Raw genomic sequence first — 20182 nt, 5'->3', positions numbered from 1 at the left:
TAACAAAAATAAGTTTACAAATTTTTATCAAACAAAGAAAAATTTACATTAGATTAATGATAGTAACACAATCCAAAACAAAAAGGGAAAATCAAAATTCCCTTTTTTCACCCACAGTTTACAATCTGAAGTCATTTTGGTCTTAAAATCCTTATTTGTGTCTCCACAAGTTCCTTTTTTGAAGATTTTTCTTATAAGTATTTGAGGAACGTTCCTCTTTATACACTTCAGATGCATTTGTTATGACCAGAGATTTGAGGAACGTTCCTCTTTCTACACTTCTGGTGCATTTGCTTATACCAAACATTTGAGAACGTTCCCTCCTCTCTCTCTCTCTCTCTCTCGAACTTCAGATTCATTTGTATGACCAGACATTTGAGGAACGTTCCTCTCTCTAACTTCAGATGCATTTGTTATGACCAGACATTTGAGGAAGTTCCTCTCTCTGAACTTCAGATGCATTGTTATGACCAACATTTGAGGAACATTCCTCTCTCTAAACTAAGATGAATTATCACCAGACATTTGAGTAACGTTCCTCTCTTACATGTGCACATACAGCGTGTATTTTTAAATACTTTAAGAATCTTAACACATGAGACATTTGAGGAACGTTCCTCTCTCAAATTCATTTTTTTCTGAAGACATCTCATGAATGGTCAAACATCAGGCATTTGAGGAACGTTCATCGCTCGAATTTAATTATTACTGTAGGCATCTCAAGGATTGTCAAATATCAGGCATTTGAGGAACGTTCCTCTCACAAATGGTTGTCTCATGAATTGTCAAACATTAGGCATTTCAGGAACGTTCCTCACTAAAATTTAACATTGTTACACAGGATACTTACATGTATGAGAAACGTTCCTCTCTCAGATTTGTATATGTTGATACCTTATTCATATTAAATCAGCATTTGAGGAACTTCCTCTCACAAATGGTTGTGTCTGTTGATTACTTATACCTCATGAAGCTTCAACCCGTGCATTTGAGGAACGTTCCTCTGTCTTGTAATGAATATCTGTTGATACATTGCAAAGCCCACTTAAAAATATCTTTAAAGGAACATTTCTCTCTAACATTATCATGTGTTTTGTGATATTATATTAGTTTTTATCGTACATGAAGAATTTGGGAAACATTTCTCTCTTTTATATGAAATGCAGTACATATTCATAGAAACATTTTTTTTCTGTACACACTCTACAAAATATGTATGAAAAATCATTTTGTCATTTTATAAAGTACTTTTTGAATTAAGGCTTTCTTAAAGCATAATATAAACTAGGTACAGGAACAAACAATTTTTTCAATTCGGAACAAGCATGTGCAATGTGCAGTGTTCATGTATCAACTCAAAAGACTTTTTCGCTGAATGGCAGTGTGATCACATATTACAATGTCTTGGTTAACAGGTTAATACCCACAGTATTTTTCCTTTCTACCACGAAATTAAACCAAAGTTTTGATGAAGGTCAACCATGTTTCTTTCTCGGTTACATCTTTCCCTCATAATAGAGACGATTCCAATTCCTTGGTCTCCAAAGGTTCATAGCATTTTTTCATCAGTCAAAGTAAAACAGCCTCAACAAGTTTCTTGGGTGTCATCTTCCGTAGGAAAAATCTCACATTCAATACAGCGGCATGTCGTATTATGAAAGATGTGATTCAGCCAAAGTTAGAATAATCGAAACAATGTGTACATAATAACAAGTTTTGATGTATCATCTAAAAATTAAATAGACTTGAAAAATCGATATAAAAAAATTGCAAAACTTAAATTAAATTTTGAACTTAAATTGCCCATGAATTATGAAAGCATTTCCATACTGTATTAAGAATATTGCAAAATTGACACTTTCTATCTTTCTCATACTATTTTAATGAAATATTAAATGTTTTATATTTAGAGTTGTACTATATTGGCGGAAGTTGATATTTTAATAAGTTAGCGTAGGTATGATTTAGCGCATTTTAATGTTTTATGTTTAAGCATTTAGTGTTGTACTTAAATTAGCGGATGTTTCTTTCCGCCAAAAAGCTAAAAAGAATACACCCCAAATGTTACACGTTTACAGTAATAACTCTGATTTGAGAATTATGTTTAGAAAAATCATTCTTTTATATCTTGCATGTAACACTAATTTAAAAACTAAGTGACAATTGGAAATGTAAATTATAATAATATATAGGTCTTAAGCTCCATACTCCTCCAATGAACATTTTATATACATGTATGATAATATAAGTCATCAATTTTTTTAAATTTATTTCTCTTTTCCATAGTGATGCAGGTGTCATATAATATTTCATGGGTTTTATTAATGTATTCTTTAATTTACACAACCTATTTTCATTCTGGAATCTCAATTTGTATTATATTGTAGTACTTATATTTCTTAAAACTGAAGAATTGATTCTATAATAGGGATTTGTCTAGTAACCCTAATTCCTGCATCATTTCTTACTTTTAAAGATAAAGACTTGATGTCTTCCTGCCCAGCTCACATGTAATTGTTATTAATCACTGCCAATCATATATGCTCATGGAACACTAGCTATAGGCGATCAGCTCTGGCAACTATCTGTCCCCTGTGACTTCATGGACAGTAAAGATCAGTGCTGATGCTATGATACTGATGTGTTATAGATAAACATGTCTCTGCAGTCAGAAGATTGAAGCAATTTACATTGTAGAACAGAACTCAAACAGTAGAGAATTAAGATCTTGTTAGAGTTTTAAATTTTACTCCTTAAAATTTGGATAGTTTCAATATATTTAAAAAAAATGTAATGAAATTTATATATTCTGTAAAACTTTACTTATTATTCTAGTTCGGGAATAACAAATCTCAGGCTAAAATCTGGTTTGTACATATTAAATGCAAAGAAACATTCCACAGAATTATTTTGTAAAAAAAATTTAATAATAATGCGAAAACAACATCTCCTGCACTTAATTGTCAGATCTTAAGGAAGCAAGAATAAGAATCCATATTTCCAAAAAAAGTCCTCAAAAAATGTTTTATTGATTTAGAATATTTTATTAAATTATTAGCACATGTATTAAAACCATTTGTGAGAGGAACGTTCCTCAAATGAATAAGGTATCAACATATACAAATATTAGAGAGGAACATTTCTCATACATGTAAGTATCCTGTGTGAACAATGTTAAATTTTAGTGAGGAACGTTCCTGAAATGCCTAATGTTTGACAATTCATGAGACAACCATTTGTGAGAGGAACGTTCCTCAAATGCCTGATATTTGACAATCCTTGAGATGCCAACAGTAATAATTAAATTCGAGCGAGGAACGTTCCTCAAATGCCTGATGTTTGATGAGATGTTTCATGAGATGTCTTCAGAAAAAGTGAATTTGAGAGAGGAACGTTCCTCAAATGTCTCATGTGTTAAGATTCTTAAAGTATTTAAAAATACACGCTGTATGTGCACATGTAAGAGAGGAACATTACTCAAATGTCTGGTGATAATAAATTCATCTTAGTTTAGAGAGAGGAATGTTCCTCATATGTCTGGTCATAACAAATGCATCTGAAATTCAGAGAGAGGAACGTTCCTCAAATGTCTGATCATAACAAATGCATCTGAAGTTCAGAGAGAGGAACGTTCCTCAAATGTCTGGTCATAACAAATGCATATGAAGTTCAGAGAGAGGAACGTTCCTCAAATGTCTGGTCATAACAAATGAATCTGAAGTTCAGAGAGAGAGAGAGAGAGGAACGTTCTCAAATGTTTGGTGATAACAAATGCACCAGAAGTGTAGAAAGAGGAACGTTCCTCAAATCTCTGGTCATAACAAATGCATCTGAAGTGTAGAAAGAGGAACGTTCCTCAAATACTTAAAAAAAAAATCTTCAAAAAAGGAACTTGTGGAGACACATATAAGGATTTTAAGACCAAAATGACTTTAGATTGTAAACCTTGGGTAAAAAAAGGGAATTTTGATTTTCCCTTTTAGTTTTGGATTGTGTTATATATAGATTATGGATTCGAAGATTTACCTGAATGTGAAAGAATATAAAAAATTTAAAATAGGAATTTTAGAATGTGAAACTCAAACATTGAGATCACAAGGTTTTGAAAATAAAATCATATGTTTCCCCCATAAATAATTCCCCGAAAAACAATATTTATCTTTAAAAAAAATAAAAGTGAGAAGGAATTTCCTAAATATGTTCAACATTATCTGTAGGATGAATGTCATGAAGTACAGGTATTTGAATGTCTTGATTGGAGTTTATCTGAGTTTCTACCAGCACAAACCTCTTCAATAACAAATTTGATAAAACAGTTTCGCTCGGATAGAAAGTCAAATCCAGATGGCCCTGTGACCCTTATTTCCAAGTATGTATTACAAATTTCAAGAAATAAATATTTTGAACTATCTGTGCTCAGTAATGTTTGTTTAAATATTGTTTAAGAATAATGTTATGTTAAGAATAATTATGTTGAATGATTTATTTTTTTCTAGGGACGGAGCAACGTGCTGTGGTGTATTTATTGCTGTGTATAACGCCATAGAACAATTACAGCTGGACGACGAGGTAGACATATTTACCACAGTACAACAACTGCAATGTCGCCGACCGGAAATGATATCTACCAAAGTAATTGGCACATATTTAATGTTTAAATTAGTACATATATATATTCAGGAATTTGACGCATTTAAAAATTCTGAAAAACATATTATTCAAATGTTTATTATTTTCTCGCAGGACGAATATGAGTTTTGCTTTAAGGCTGTGTGTGAATATCTGACTTCGGACAGCATATATGCCAACACTTAAAGAGTGAATATTTCTATGGATCGGATTTTCATGGATTCATGAATAAAGCTACGTTAGCGTTTCACATTTGAAATGTGTTTCTTACAGAATGCAAAGTACTTAACTGACATTTATTTCTTACTTTGTAGACAGGGTCTTATGTTGTAAATTTTAAGAAGTCTTAACTATATTTAATTCAGGAGTAAGGATATACTCCTTATTTCGCAAAAATTATTTTTAGAGCAGATGCTCTAACCACTACGCCACGCAGGAGACATTAAATAAAAGATTCAATGTTCTCAACAATAAAACATGTCAATATACATTACTTAAAGTATGCGCTTTCGTCTTGTATTTAATTAATGAATAGGAAATCTTTAATTATTTAAAAGGAAAAAGATTATTTCAATTGAGTTGATTAAGTAACTATAGCTTTGGAGTATGGTATGCTAATGTATTGAAAAAAAAGAATTGTTTCGATGGTACATGTACATATACATTACCGTTCTGCACATATTGTCGTCGGACTCAGTGCACATGTTGTCGTCCATCGGAACAAATTGTCCCTGGCATTAATATGTCCCGAGATAATCCTTATTTTTCTGCATATAAGACGACAAAAGATACATTCACATATAAGTACTATTTCCCCATATCGTTGCCGATATCATTTATCGAAGAGTATTTATTAAGATAACGAAGGCAAATAGAGAGGGAGAGGGGGGGGGGGACAGACATACAGACAGAGAAGAATAAACAAAGAGAATGAAAATAAGTAAAGGAGAAAATATATTCATTTAGCATCGCTCGCAAGTTCAAATTTTGTAGGAAGAAAAGGGGTTGATTTTGGTAAAAAAAAAAACTAGATCTAGGATTAGTGTACATCACTATGATACATGTATGCCAAAATAGCGTTAATTGTGATATACAGAGAATTCATATATATTCATTTTTAAGGTAGGGCCGGCTTGGCCCTTGCAGCTCCTAGCTCTATCAATCAACATGCCTTGACTTTGCTGAGATTTCTTAAAAATATGACTTTTTTGTTCTTTACTCTAACAAATAATGTAAGAGCTTTGCTGAGCTGACATTTTGTATTTCGTATCTTTCAGATTACGCCCAATGGTCATTTTTTAACTTGCTAGTTTCGACTTCAGTTTAAACGAGACCATATAGCAGATAAAATAATTTGTTAACGAACAATTCTTGACCGTAACTACGCATTTGTAAGAAGTAAACCTGTCACAAGAATTTGTAAAATTCACTTAAATCAGTATGCATCAATTGCATTCCTCAGTCAAAATACCACTACATGTATTTCATTTTTTTCTCAGATAATTCGATTTGACTTAACATTAATTTTGTCATTTGAAAAAAAATCATTTTTTCGCTATTTGATTGCAGTAAACATTCCATTTCAACAAGAATTTCCATTTCCATTTATTTTTAACAGACGACCTATTCTAATTATTGCTTCGATTTTAAGAATTATAAATTGATCGCTAATAGAGTAGATTAACATTGTTTTATACGCAGAACCAGTAGGTTTTAATGGAGTGATAAATATTTAATTGTTGCGTGTTCTTCTTCATTGTCTACGCGTAGATTTCTTTTGAACAATTTGCCACCACTACGGGTTTCACAGATATTATTTTAATAATGGATGCAAAAGTTTACGCGGCGCCAATGCAAAAGCATATAACGTGAACCTTTAGCTTGCTGAAATTGCTATTCTTCTTTAAAAGACTTTTTCCTATGTATTCCCAAATAAAACAAATGACCGCGGTTGTCCCAAACTATCACGAGAGAAAACAATTTTAACAAATTTGCAATTAAATTTACGCTATTCCAGTTAGCTTTATCATAAGATATTTGTTTGTTTGTTTGTTTGTTTGTTTTATCGTTTGTTTGTGCTTTTGATCACCCAGCTGTCATCAGAAAACACGTGTATTCTTAGTGTTGAAAGTTTTTTATTGTTTTCAATTTATTGATTAATAATTTCAATTTTCCGGACACAAATTTGATATACACTAAACCTGGAATAATTATTCTTACACTATGGTACATAGTAATACAAACCATATATGACTAAAAAGCCACCAAATTACTTTTTAAAAAATCACTTTAAATTAATTATTAAATCATGCATGTACACTTTGAATAAAAATACATATCGGGTAGCTATGGGAGTTAAATTAAACTAAAATTAATTTGAATAGTCATATCACTTTATATAGTAATGAAGTGAGAAAATTCCTTAAAATCTTATAAGAATAGCATTTATCAAGTTATTATACCCTTCATTCATAGGTTTCTCATTTTATTACCGTTCAGGGTAGCTCAGTCGGTAGAGTGCTCGCTCCGTGATCGGGAGGTCGTGAGTTCGAATCTCGGCCACGACTGACCTAAGTCGATAAAAATGGGTAGCAACTGATCCATCGTCGTGCGCTCGGCACTTTGATGTGAAAGTTGCGGGTCCTTCGGGTGAGACCTTAAAAAACCGAGGCCCCGTGTCAGTGGCAGGCGTTGGCACAATAAAGATCCTGCACTGCTCAATGGTCCTGATTGTCAAGTAAAGGTCAAAATTTGAAACCCTTCACCGGCATACGGTGACGTCTCCATTCGAGTGAAAATCATCAAGAGGGATCTTAAACAATCAATCCATATTTGCTTCAACACGCTCTTGTTCTTAAACTCTGTCTCTTTCAACATTTCCAAATTGTTTGCAAATTAAAATGTTATTCTAAATTTCCAAATGCCATAGTTGATAAAATATATATGTCATGACCCGTTAAATATCTGTTGACTAACTTTAACGTGATGAAAGATCTTCTTTTTTTTTTGAAACTCAAGCTTGTTTGCAAATTTTTTTTTTTTTTATTAAAAACGTATAGGCTTTTACAAGAAAATGAAGAAAATGAATTAAAAAAGTAAACAAACATTAATTGACTGACCCTAACATGACTATGGAAGTCTTTTTGAAAAATAAAATTTAGATTTAGATTCAGACATTTTATTTTGTAACAATATAAATAATAGCAAACTTGTCATATTAAAAAAAAACGTCAGATCAAAAACGAGAAAATACCAAAATTCATTGATTAACCTTTACATGAACATACATACTTTCTGTAGAATTTCAAGCCTCTTACAATATAAGAAATATATTTTTTATCTCATTTAACAGGGTTGAAAATATTTCATAATGTAAAAACATGTATATGTAAAAAGAAATTAGATCTTCAAAGTTTGTACAGATATTATGAGAAATATTTTTTATCTTCCTGTTTTTCAAAGGAAATATGCCTCATATTTTTCATTAAAATCAACTATTATACATTTCAAGTTGCATGTAATCTAATCCAAAAGCATATTTGAAATTCTTAAGTCGATACGATATATCCTGATGAGCTTGAAATAAACGATACCACGGAGTCTGACAGATGTGTTTTATATTTGGATATTTTACTTGGAAAAGACGTAAATGGTAATTTAAAAAACCAAGCTCTATGATAAACGTGGTAGCTTTAAATTGTCTATCGTCAACTTCCCTTACTGATGCAGCAATGTACCTTCATCTCCTTCATAGGGAGTTTATGTACCTCAACTGAATCGATCCGGTAGAGTATGCTAAAACGAGATAAATTATTTAAAAACAAGTTGATGAAACAGGAACATCAGCAGCCTTGTTTAAAATTATCATTTTGTAAGTTTTAACGTCGACAATGACCTTGTCAGCAAATACAATTTATCATTGAGTCAAATTCTAACTGACACTTTTCAAACCGATTGTTAGCCCATTACTTATACACTGAATTGACGACGGATTTTCCCATTATATCTCGATCATGACAAGGTGCACAGGAATGTTTTGATCGGTCGGCATGGAATGCTCATCCCTCTATGGCACTTGTTCCCACCTCTGATGTTTTGGACGTCCGTATTTGCTATTGTTTTGTATTGTTTAGTGGACTTTGTCAAAAATGAGGGTGGGACAAATGAACCTAAGGAATCACTGTCTATTTCTGAGGGTATGCCAGGGCATCAACAATAGTGGGAATCATGGGATAATTTTAGCATAACGGGCTTCGCCCATTATGCAAATTATCCCATGTTTCCCACTATTGTTGATACTCTGGCATACTCTCAAAACTAGACCGTGATTCCTTATATTTCCATTTTTAGTTGAAATAATCATCTTAAAATAAATCGAAATACCGTCTAATTGAGTAGATTTGAAATGCACATGGCCTCATGACGTCAAATTTTACTATAAAAAAAATAGTCCCCAAAACACGAAACAAATTTATTGATTATTTAGTTACCGTAGTCAAAAATCAACATCTATAAAATAAACAACACAAGAATTTTAAGTTACGATCAAAGTAATCTTTATAACTTTAATTATATATGTGTGACCTAGATCTAGATCTAAGCACGAACATATATAGGCATTATGTCACTTCTCCGCCGCCATATTGAATGCAATGTTGCAGTTCATGAAACGGAAGTTGGTCAGCATGGTCAGGAAACCGATTTGTATGGATGTTAAAATAACAGAAGAAGTTGAGTTGCTTAAGAAGTCGAAAGGTAAAGACTGAGGGACGATGTCTGTAACAGATGATGCAGTACGTGCAGATCCATGTGGCAATGTCAATTTCTCCACGTGGCTGTTTACCCTGTTTTACGGAAGTGGAGTTCTCGGTCTCGCGAGGCCTCGGTGATAGTGGACAGCTTTGCGTTAGTGACTTGCTTTTGAGCCGAAGATTATTCATTATTTATTTTGTTTGTTAAAAAGATAAATCGTATCAAATACTTCGTAAACAATTAAACAAAACATATATTTTTTTAGTATATTTATACGCCATTGATATATACATGCAGGTTGACACCTGACCTTTCAGTAATAGAGAAATATATATACCATAGGGTATTACCATGAAATTAATTCACTTTTGTAGTATTTATCATAAAGAAAACAATTGGAAATGGAAATATTGTTATTTTAATGTAAAGTGTGGGTCCAACTCATTCATTAAAATCAATTATTTTTTCTCTCATGGGTCTAACCCAAGTGATAAATATTGACTGGTCCAATCTTGAACTCATAGTTTAATTTAAATCACTCATGAAAAGTCTTTATATCTTTTGTCTGAAAAAATTTAATGGGAAAATATAGCTATTAATATTGTGTTTGCATTGATATTATTATTGTCTCGATAACAACATTCATTTTGATAACAGTTATGAGAGTTATTAATAAAAGAATTTGATAATTGTTTCAAATCACAATAAAGATATGTTTAATGGTTGCTATTGCGAGTTTCCAGATAGTATTGTGTCAGATCAAGCTCAATATCTTGTTCTGCAATGGAAACTTACGACATATGCTTTGCATCGCAGACTAATAATGTTAATATTAATGTGGGTTTTCTTTTTTTTTTTTGGCGTACCATCATCACTAATGCACAAACAGGTTCTGAAGACGTTTGAGCATTGTCCATTAAATGTTGTATTCCAAACGTCGATTATTTTGTTAATTTCTTTTCTTCTTTAAACTTTCTTATAGTCAGTAAACAAATGTCTCACTGTACCATAAAATACATTTGATCATTGTTGCGTTTTATTAAAAAAGAGAACATTAATACCATTAATAGAGTTATAACTGAAACTCTACAAAAATCCATTAGACGGGAACTGTATGAACACGATAGCAGCTTTAGTAAATCTAGTGTTCAAAAAATATCCAAATCTGATTTTAAAACCGATTCATTACAAGATAAGTGTAATGCAGCAAATGAAAGAGACAGAAATCAGAAGTCGTTTGAGTTTACACATTGGATATTAGTTAGACTTGACAATGAAAATTTAATGGATGCGTGGTTTTCCAATGAAGGTCACTTCCATATTAAAAATGTTGTTAAATAGAGTTTTAAATTCTATTGTTTGGTGAAAACAAATTTTACTGTGGAAAAACTTCGGAACTGTTAGAGAGTTACATTCAAAGCTTGGTAAATAAAAACTTCAGGAATTATGTTCAAACAATGTTTTTTTCAAAGAGACGTCATTTTGAACAATGTTGCAAAATGACATATGTTATATCAAAGAAAAACTTTTTTGATGATTAATAAGGAAACTGTGCCATGTTTTAGAACGTTTCGCCATTCTGTCCTGATATAAAATTAAAGTGCCATTCTATTTGAGGAATTCAATTTCAAAGCATTTCTATTGGATTGATTAAATACTTTATAAATATTTTTTCTAACAAACTTTTAATTGTAATTAATACATATTTCCTCAATTGAATTAAAAAAATGAAACAATCATTCCATCAATTTTGATATTAATGTACTGTAAAGAGTGATATGAGGAGCTGGGTTTATTGGCAATGCCGAGAAGATCATAAATAGAAGAGAAAAATTACTTGAAATAAATATAGGGATGAAATCGAGACAAGGCAGAGAAAATCAAATGTTTTTTTTCAGATTTTGTCTTAGAATAAACTTTTAGTATTTTTAGATTAAAAAAGAATTGGCTCATCCCTAATTGAATTTAATCATATCTAATTAAGCTGTCAACAGTACATGCTTTGAAAACCTGTCAAAAATAAAGGAGCTCGGTTTACGTTCATACCTTCTAAGCAGTCGAGACCCATCCATCCACTTTTACAGCCATCCTTGCAGACTCCAGTCACGTGATCACAAATACCTGACACAAAACAATACATGTTTTGTTACAGCCATATCCATACGTCCCATTTACACAGACTAGAAAAAAAATGATAAACTGTTATTCTTCTGAAATTTAGAAATTATTCAAACATACTGCGTATTATGAGGAATCTCTTGGTATTTTTTGGTATTTCTCACATGTCGATTAAAAAAGATTGATTGATTAATTATATATTGTTTCACCTCAAATTCAAGAATCTTTTCACTCATGTAGAGACGTCACCATGTACCGATGAAGGGCATCAAATTTTGACCTTTACTCAGCACGTGTGGCCACTGAGCAGTGATAGCTTTTTATTATAAGGTATTTTCCGAAGAATCCAAAAATTTCATTTAAGTGCAGAGTGCATGGCGCATGAAATGGTTCTCTCCATTTTCTATCGACTTATTGAGATGAAATTAAGATATCATTAGAGACATCATCATTTGCAGGCATAATATCATTTTTTTTTTCAAATTGAAGTTTTGGAAGAGTTGGGATGAACTTTTGCGCTGGTGTTTTAAAGTTTATTGTAAAAAGTATAAATTGGATAGCTGATATTATGTTTTCAAAATATGTTTGTCACATATTTTGTTTATTTAATGGAAAGTAGTATGGATTTTCAATGCAAAATGATACCTGTAAAACTTCTGGTTAATTTTTTTTTTTTAAATATCATCATTAGATTATAAAGTTTAAGCATCGCCTGCGTGGCACAGTGGTTAAAGCGTCTACAAAGTAGGGACATGGAGATCGGGCTCTCCGATGAGACCTGTAAACCGAGGCCCCCTCTCACAATAGATGCTGGCAGGGAAAAGAACCCTCACTGGTCAATGCCCATAAGTGCCCAGTAAAGGACAAAATTCGTAGTTCTCCAGCGGCAGGTTGTAGCTTCTCCAAATGTGAGTGAAATTTTTTTTAAAGGGGACGTTAAACAACATATAATCAATCAGTCAATGAATTTAAGATAAAAGATATACCTTCATTATATGCATCTCCAATATAACCAGAGTTACACCCAAGGTGACAAGTTCCAGTGATATGATGGCATTGAGTTTCGTCACGGCAACTTCCACACAGCTTACTACAATCCTTCCCGAACATATTGGAGTCACAAGCCATGAAGCCATAAAGTAGCAAATCATTTTCGACGAACATCCCACAATCTCTCATAAAGCCCTTTGACATTTTAACATATTCATCATACAGTACAACTCGTTTCGTACGAACACAGATATTGCGAATTGACGGATATAGCGAAGTTATCTTGAATCCCCAGCTATATAAATTTAACGGATTTTTATGCGGATATAACGAATAACGGATTTAGCGAAATAGTTTCACTGGTCCCTACGGATTCGTTATATCCGAGTTTTACTGTAATATAATAACGTAATGATTGACTTCAAAACACAAGAAGGCAAAGTCTGCTTTTGGCAAAAAGCATATGTCAATTAAGAGAGAGTTATAAAACAGAATAGGGACGATATTTGCTGGAATAATCAATACCTCTTTCACATTGGAGTCCTTTCCAGCCTGATTTACATCCACCTTGACATATGCCAGATTTCTGGTCAAATCTGTCTGAATGAAGACAAGTTGCGCTGCAGCTCCTTTCACAGTTCCTTCCGTACAGTCCTATCGGACACGCTGTACAAACGACAATTTTTTTTAGTTCATTATAGGTTTTATACTAAGTTAGATTTATGATCAATTATTTTGAATGCTTGATGATGAAACAATTCAGTTAAATCAATAGTATTTGTTAGATTTAGCAAAATAATTTTTTTTCGATTATTCAATGACTTTTTATTGCAAATTGATATCTTTTTTGGCATTGAACTTTATCATTGTAAATGAATATCCCTATTTAATGAACTCCATTTACGAAATCGAAATTAACATTTAACTCAATAAATAAACAAAGGTTTTTCAAACACTAGATGTATTCATGTGTTATGAAAAATAAAATTATCATGTTACAATGTATCCAACAGAGCATAAATGGTCAATACTTAATGTACTTAAATTACCTTTATTAATAAAAAAAAACATTATATTTCTTGTATATTATGCAACACTTACATGTACACACAAAAAAGAATAAAAATAAATGTTAAAACAAAGGAAAAAATACTTACGCTGAACGCATTTTTCTCCATAGAATCCCAGATCGCAGCCATTCAAACAAGAACCGTTAACATGGTGACATTGTTCAAACTTCAGACAATCTCCACAAGGATTCGAGCAGTTTATACCGTAATATCTTCCATCGCATTCCTAAGGAACATTTTTTTTTATTGTATATATCAATCAGTATATGTGAATATCTTTAGATTGAAATGATTAATATCCAGTATAAACACCATATTCTTCGGAAGCCGAGCGGTGTCAGGTAGAAAATATATTTTATCTTGAGGCCGCCAAATAATTATCTGGAGGCGGCAAGCTAGAAAGATATGGCGGCCGCCAGATAACTTATCTGGTCATCACCAGAAAATTATTTGGCAGACGCCAAATAATTAGTTGGTGGCAGCCAGATAAATATTGGGCGTCCGCCAGGCAGTTTTCTGGCGGCAACCAGATAAAATATTTTCCATCTGAGACCTACTGACTTCCATACTATTCACATGCAACATGCCTGACAAAAACGTATGTAACAAAGGAGGTATTGCAAATTACTCTTTTATAGTTATGTTATAAAGTTTTCGGCTAAAAAATATGTTATATGCTTATGAAGCTTAAAACTTTTTTTTTAAATCCAAATAATTAATTGTCTTTCGGATAATGCAATTGGATGATTGGCTAATGAAATCCAATATTGTTACATTTCTCTATTTTGCATGCTACAAAATCCGAATCACTTATAATAATTTACATGTACTAGTATAATACCGTATTCACATTTGTTGCCTTTGTAACCAGGTTCACATCCGTTACAAACTCCTGGGTTGATGTGACAAGACTGAAAAAGACAGGTGCTAGAGCATTCGCTGGAACAGTTTGGACCGTAATATCCCTTTTCACTGCATCCTTAAAACAATTTCATGATTATATTCAATATTAGAAATTGCATAAACTTTACAAATAATATGCATTGAATCATTCATACACATACTATATTTGTCTTGGTTTATAAATAGATGTATATTTATAGGAGTCAAGTTATCGCTTCCGATTATATATCTTAAATGTTTGAATATTTTTTTTCACTTTTATCAAATTCATCTTTGTCCCGTTTGACGTTGGTGTAAAAATGTCTGTTAAGAATCTTGATTAAAAACATATCGCGTTTTAGAAATACACATTATACCTTTGTTTGTAAACTTTCGGTGGGTCATTTTTCAAAAAAAGATATTGATCAATTGGTGTTAGGATTAACCCTTTTCCTTATCAACAAAGAGGGATAATACGTTATTTTTTTAGAATATTTTGAATTTCCTCAAGTGTTTAAACTCTGGCATTTGTATTTAAACAAATATTTCTATGTTTAACAGTTAAGCAGATGTGACTCTCATATGGAGAAGACTTAAATAAGCAGTACCTTTCGTCCAATCCTTAAATGTTCAATATTATATGTTTAAAAATTAAAGAGGTAGAGCTAAATCCAGGTGAGTTGTTCACAGGGGTGCTTTCTTTTTCTAGGCATTTAATACAAATTTAATGTTCTTTTTACGATTTTCTTTTTTTCTTTCTTTGTGAGAAATTTATTGATCACTGTAAATTATCTTTGTATTTATCGAAAACACACTTTAACTTTTATTTTGATAGCTTTTTCTCAGAATATATATGGTGAAAGAAGAAGCGACGAAAAAGGTACATACCAAAAACCTCCACTTTACAAAGTTCGGTGAATGCGTATTGTGAAAATTGACTCGCATATTTTGAATTTTGTGGTCTTTCGTTATAATAAATGACATATTGCCCATATACAGGGCATGAAATATTGACAACAGGCGGAATCGTTGATCTGTTATTTGTGTCATGGAAACATAAATGACCATCAAGTCTGTTGGTTGTTTTCGATATATAAACATAAAATCCCATAAATCTAGATGTATAGCCGTTGGAAGCATCTGAAATGTCAAACCCTATTTAACTGATACGAATATGAAATGGTGATATGCAATTTCTGAATTCATAAAGGGTCTCATTAATGTACGTTCTTAATTGGTAAGAAGGGGTTAAAATTTGTTTTATTTAAAAAAAACATAAATAGTAAGATAATCATATATAGAAAAACTGGAAATTTAAGTTTCAGCATACCAATTTCTCGCAAAAATTCCAAAATTTATTTTAGAACGTTTTAATATGACTGCATGTCTTAATATTCCGTGTCGAGCATACGCCACAATCAAATTTGAAATGATATAAAACTCTGAATATGTTTGAGTGTAAATATAAATCCTGTAGTACAATATTGTGTAGAAGAGGTACTTTAAGTAAGATTATAAAAGTCGAAATATGAAATATTCGACAGGTATCTTTGCAATTGTACGCAGCACTGTTAAGGCTTACTATGAAAAATAAACGGAAAATAGAAGTGCAAATACGGGTATTGGTTTTAAAATGATTTTCATTCAACCGTTTTATAATCACTAAACTTAAATACTTATGAAAATAGCATAGCATAACCCACTCTGTACGTACTATGCATTCATCACGTGAATTTTCATGGATGGGACCAAACTTCATACAGTGTACTGAATGTAGGTCATTAACAAATTTCAATATCGCAAGGGCAAACCCTATTTAAAATTAAAAATTCAAGCTCTCATTAATTTGTTTCTGTATACTTTGTACTTTCTGAAAAGTGCTGCTGCTGCTGCTTTGAATAGAATTCGCGTTTTAATAGTTAAAATTTTGAGTAAATAGGCACATGTCGAAATATGGCACCTCGATGTGAAATATACCTAAACTGAACATAAAACAGGAAAAAAAAATCTAAATACATTCTCTCGATAGTTAATGACTAATCGCACTAAACAAAGGATATGCATTGGTACTATTAGCTATTTAAAGCCTGTAAATGGCATTCTGTTTTATAATGAAACGCATTTTTCAGTGATGAAAAAAATTCCCCAATCTGCCTTTCACAGCACAATTTTTATCAAAATGACATCATGTTTGACAAGTTCATCGAGATCAGTGATCTGTTTAAAACCAGCTGTATGGGATTTAACTAGAAACTTTTTAAATGCATTGATAAGTTTTATTATTGTTTATTATGCTAATGCAGTTTAAAGTTGCAAGTTATTTCATTTTCTGTATTATGAGGAATGCATAAAAGTCATATTATAGTGTAACGTCACAGTGGATTTTTCCCGTATGGATTAGGCCCCGCCTCCTTATTTCAGCCTTAACAATGCTGTGTATATGTATAAACATGAAATTGTGTTTTCCATCATATTGCATTGGGAACCTTATGCATATGCATCGACTTAGTTTTGGTTCGGATACTATTTGCAAACAGTACACATACACCTGAATCGTTACTTTGCTTTATTTCATAACATACACAAATTAAATTAATTAGTTTTAGAATGTTTCTTTTTATTTAAAATTTATGAATTTGAAAGTCAGAAGAATGTTAAATTTTTCAACTTTAATATTTCAAAGACTTTAGGAATCAAGGTAATTTAAAAAAAAGATCCTTTTCCACTGAATTAAAATGCAGATTACTATATGCAACTATTGATATAATAATTCTCACCCCAGGCGATATTGTCTGTTCTGTAATATATCCTTATATCATGTTTACTGAAAACTGAGGTCAGATTTACCCACCATGTAGCACTGCCTTGACCGTTACCAGAAATGACACACTGACCACCGAGAAAACTTAAGTCAGATATAAGTCCATCAACAGCATTACCAGAGTCAAATCTGCTGTCCCCTTTTATATAGGGATTTGATTGTCATGTTGTTTTAAGCAAAGCTAGGTTTTCTACAAAAGCAAAAACAAAAAATCAGTGAATTGCACTAATCCATTGACTTTCATTGCCTATGTATAAAGGTCTGACATTGAAAAAAAATATTTTCACAATTCGGACACATTTAACATCATTATGATAAAATTTGGCATGAATAAGTTTGAAAAGGATAACTGAGTGAAATCCTTTTTACACTATCAAAATAAATATGAAATAAATATAAATGTATTTTCGAGACGATCAAATCAGTCATCACTTCTTGATAACTACATAGATTACGGCGTCACATTAAATGAAGATCATGTAAAAGCATGCTAATCGGAACAGTAATCGGAATCGCGACTTTAAAAAAAAAATGAAATTCTTAATTCTTAATTTCGGGTGTATGCTTATTTTAGATTAAAGAAGGACACTGTGTTGGAAATACAACAAAAGCATTTATTTGATGGTCTTTTAGAGTTTCAAAGAAATATTGAAAACTATGAAATGAAATTAGTGTTACTTTTTACCCTGTTCTGAATTTCCTCTATTTGTTTTTTGAATGAAAACAAAACAGTCAGGATGAAAATTAATTTACAAATGAACAGGTATAAACCCACGGTTGGAACTTTGATTAAAATAAAATAATCCTTACCGTAGCCTAGACAATGTTGTAAGATGGCTATCAAAGAAAATGGAATGAGCATAATCGGATAAATGTTGTCCTAATCAGGGAAGTAAAATTATTACGAAATCTTGAAGGTAAAGTATATTGCATTAACAGAGTGTATAAGACAAATTTTGAATTTACGTTGCAATATGAGACATCTAAATAAATATATTGAAAGTTTTCTAAAAATATGCTTTCAAGGGTTTTGTATATATTTAGAGATTGCAATATTTCAAAATTTAAAAAAAATATAAATATGTATAAATACTTAAAACAAACTTATGATGAACTGAAACTAACAGCGGGATACGTTTTATTCCTTTAACTTTCAGGTGAATTAGGAGACTAAAGAATATAATGAGCTACGCTAAAAACGAAACAAAATCATTCTCATTTAGTATTTGTTATAAAGGTGTCAATTTATTTATGATTATTAAATGCTTCGTGAGTTCATATTGATGGGTAGATATGAAATTACAACAAGAGGTCTATGGGCCACATCGCTCACCTGAGTAGTTTTGACATTCTTTTCCTCTCCAGACTTTCTCCCTAATACATATTGTGGCCGTGTATGAATCTCCGGGGTCATAATTTGACCAAATAAATATCTACAATACCCTTAGGAAAGTACCACATAACTTTTAGATTTTCTGGCTCAGTGGTTTTTGAGACGATTTACAATGTAAAACTTGTAGTCCCCATTGTTGCCCCGATCTACTCACGGGGTCATGACTGCAACAATCTAGAATCTACACTGCCAAAGGTCGCTTCAACATAACTTTAAGCTTTCCTGGTTCTGTAGATCTTGAAAAGAGTTTTAATGATTCCATCTGATTTTTATCTTTTCTTGACTATCTCTATTTGCACATGTAAGATGAAGTTCCCCTTTTCTTTAGCAATTTAAATTCATTTTTCACTCTAAGATAACCTGTATTTAGTTTGGTTTAAACTGGCTCAGTGGCTTTTAATTAGAATTTGAAAATGTAATTTATGACGAATGTTGAGATTTTCACATTACAATATTATAACATCTTGCTGTTGCCATCAACAAATTTTAGCGACAGTATTAAAAGATGAAATTAATATGTTATACTCTGTGGTATATCGATTTTTAAGTTCACAAGGGGAAACAAGCATTTCGAGGAAATATGAATGGCAGTACCGGTAGTTAAATTTTTAACCAATCAATATAAAGATTGGAAAGCAATATGCAGTGCGTAAACCAAGTAGTCGAAAGATTACAAATCCAGTATGCGAGATGACCATGTGTCAATTTACTTCTGGAGAAACTGTATTATAGCTGCTGTAGTTTTTTGACTTTGGCCTTCTGTTGAAATTAATACGCAACTGCAGTTTGAAATATGCATTTACATTTCGTCATTGCTTAACATCTATTTTCAAGGTATAACAATTAAATAAGATATCAAACATCTAAATTGTTAATTTTTGTTTAGTGTACAGTGTTATCCATTGTTTTTCATGACGAAGGATAAACTTTTTTTGTCAGTTTGGATGTCAGTTTTAATTCAAAATGAAAAAAATGAACAAAAATCAGACTCAAAATAGCCTAGAAACAAAGCATTTTGGGATCAGAGCATTAACTATCTATTAAAACATCACATTTGGTATCCGGATTTTTTTTCCTTTAAATCAAACGATGTTTGTTTTAATGAACTTTTCTAATAACTTATTAATTCAATTTTAATGAAATGTTTTGAAGGTTTTTCTATTCAAAGATGATAATTTTAAACACATAAATTCTAAAAATAAAAGCAAATGATTTCATTTTAGTCAATTGAAAAAAAATCTAACATCGCTCGAGGAAGAGAACATTTTTCACTCATTGAAATCAATATCATTCTCTTTTGACTTCAAAACTGTGCGAGAGTCTACCCTCAATTAATAGCTCGATTATAAAATGTTTTTAATGAAATACAACTGGGTACAAATAACATAAAAAATGCTAAGAGTTTATACTATTCTTAGCCTATTAAAAAGAAACACTCGCAATTTTAAGTGTTTTTACTGTTGCTCTCTGCCTTTGGAAAAGATAATAGTTAAAGATAAATCAGACATTAAAGATAGAGTACCATTC

General features: G+C 31.6%; 2 protein-coding genes across 2 annotated transcripts; one reads left to right on the top strand and one right to left on the bottom strand.

Moving 5' to 3' along the window:
* Nucleotides 1-3284: 3284 nt before the first annotated feature.
* LOC134242045 (receptor-type tyrosine-protein phosphatase alpha-like) lies at nucleotides 3285-5055 on the top strand. The gene is made up of 4 exons (XM_062724053.1): nucleotides 3285-3428; nucleotides 4218-4369; nucleotides 4497-4632; nucleotides 4744-5055. The coding sequence occupies exons 1-4, from the start codon at nucleotides 3285-3287 to the stop codon at nucleotides 4813-4815; spliced, it is 504 nt and encodes a 167-aa protein (XP_062580037.1). The 3' UTR covers nucleotides 4816-5055.
* A 4198-nt stretch (nucleotides 5056-9253) lies between these two features.
* Nucleotides 9254-13688, bottom strand: LOC134242044 (tenascin-like). Its single transcript, XM_062724052.1, has 5 exons — nucleotides 13647-13688; nucleotides 13015-13089; nucleotides 12486-12684; nucleotides 11428-11502; nucleotides 9254-9405 (listed from the first exon to the last, which is right to left on the bottom strand). Exons 1-5 carry the CDS (start codon nucleotides 13686-13688, stop codon nucleotides 9254-9256), a joined length of 543 nt encoding a protein of 180 aa, XP_062580036.1.
* Nucleotides 13689-20182: the final 6494 nt, after the last annotated feature.

Source organism: Saccostrea cucullata, unplaced genomic scaffold, assembly GCF_032062105.1.
Source record: "Saccostrea cucullata isolate Sc308-1 unplaced genomic scaffold, CSIRO_AGI_Scuc_v1 ctg2793, whole genome shotgun sequence".
In the NCBI taxonomy this organism is placed as follows: Eukaryota; Metazoa; Mollusca; class Bivalvia; order Ostreida; family Ostreidae; genus Saccostrea; species Saccostrea cuccullata.
The sequence above is the reverse complement of the archived record's forward strand: the minus strand, read 5'-3'. Positions and strand labels throughout refer to the sequence as shown.

What these genes read in the sequence shown, in the direction of transcription:
- LOC134242044 (XM_062724052.1), bottom strand. Translation starts at nt 13,688, where the DNA reads ATGGCTGCGATCTGGGATTCTATGGAGAAAAATGCGTTCAGC. An exon ending in TGGAGAAAAATGCGTTCAGC is followed by an intron (nt 13,090 to 13,646) that starts GTAAGTATTTTT and finishes GTCTTCATTCAG; the next exon opens with ACAGATTTGACCAGAAATCT. An exon ending in TGGAGATGCATATAATGAAG is followed by an intron (nt 11,503 to 12,485) that starts GTATATCTTTTA and finishes GTTTTGTGTCAG; the next exon opens with GTATTTGTGATCACGTGACT.
- LOC134242045 (XM_062724053.1), top strand. Translation starts at nt 3,285, where the DNA reads ATGCCAACAGTAATAATTAAATTCGAGCGAGGAACGTTCCTCAAATGC. An exon ending in CATGTGTTAAGATTCTTAAA is followed by an intron (nt 3,429 to 4,217) that starts GTATTTAAAAAT and finishes CATTATCTGTAG; the next exon opens with GATGAATGTCATGAAGTACA. An exon ending in CGGAAATGATATCTACCAAA is followed by an intron (nt 4,633 to 4,743) that starts GTAATTGGCACA and finishes ATTTTCTCGCAG; the next exon opens with GACGAATATGAGTTTTGCTT.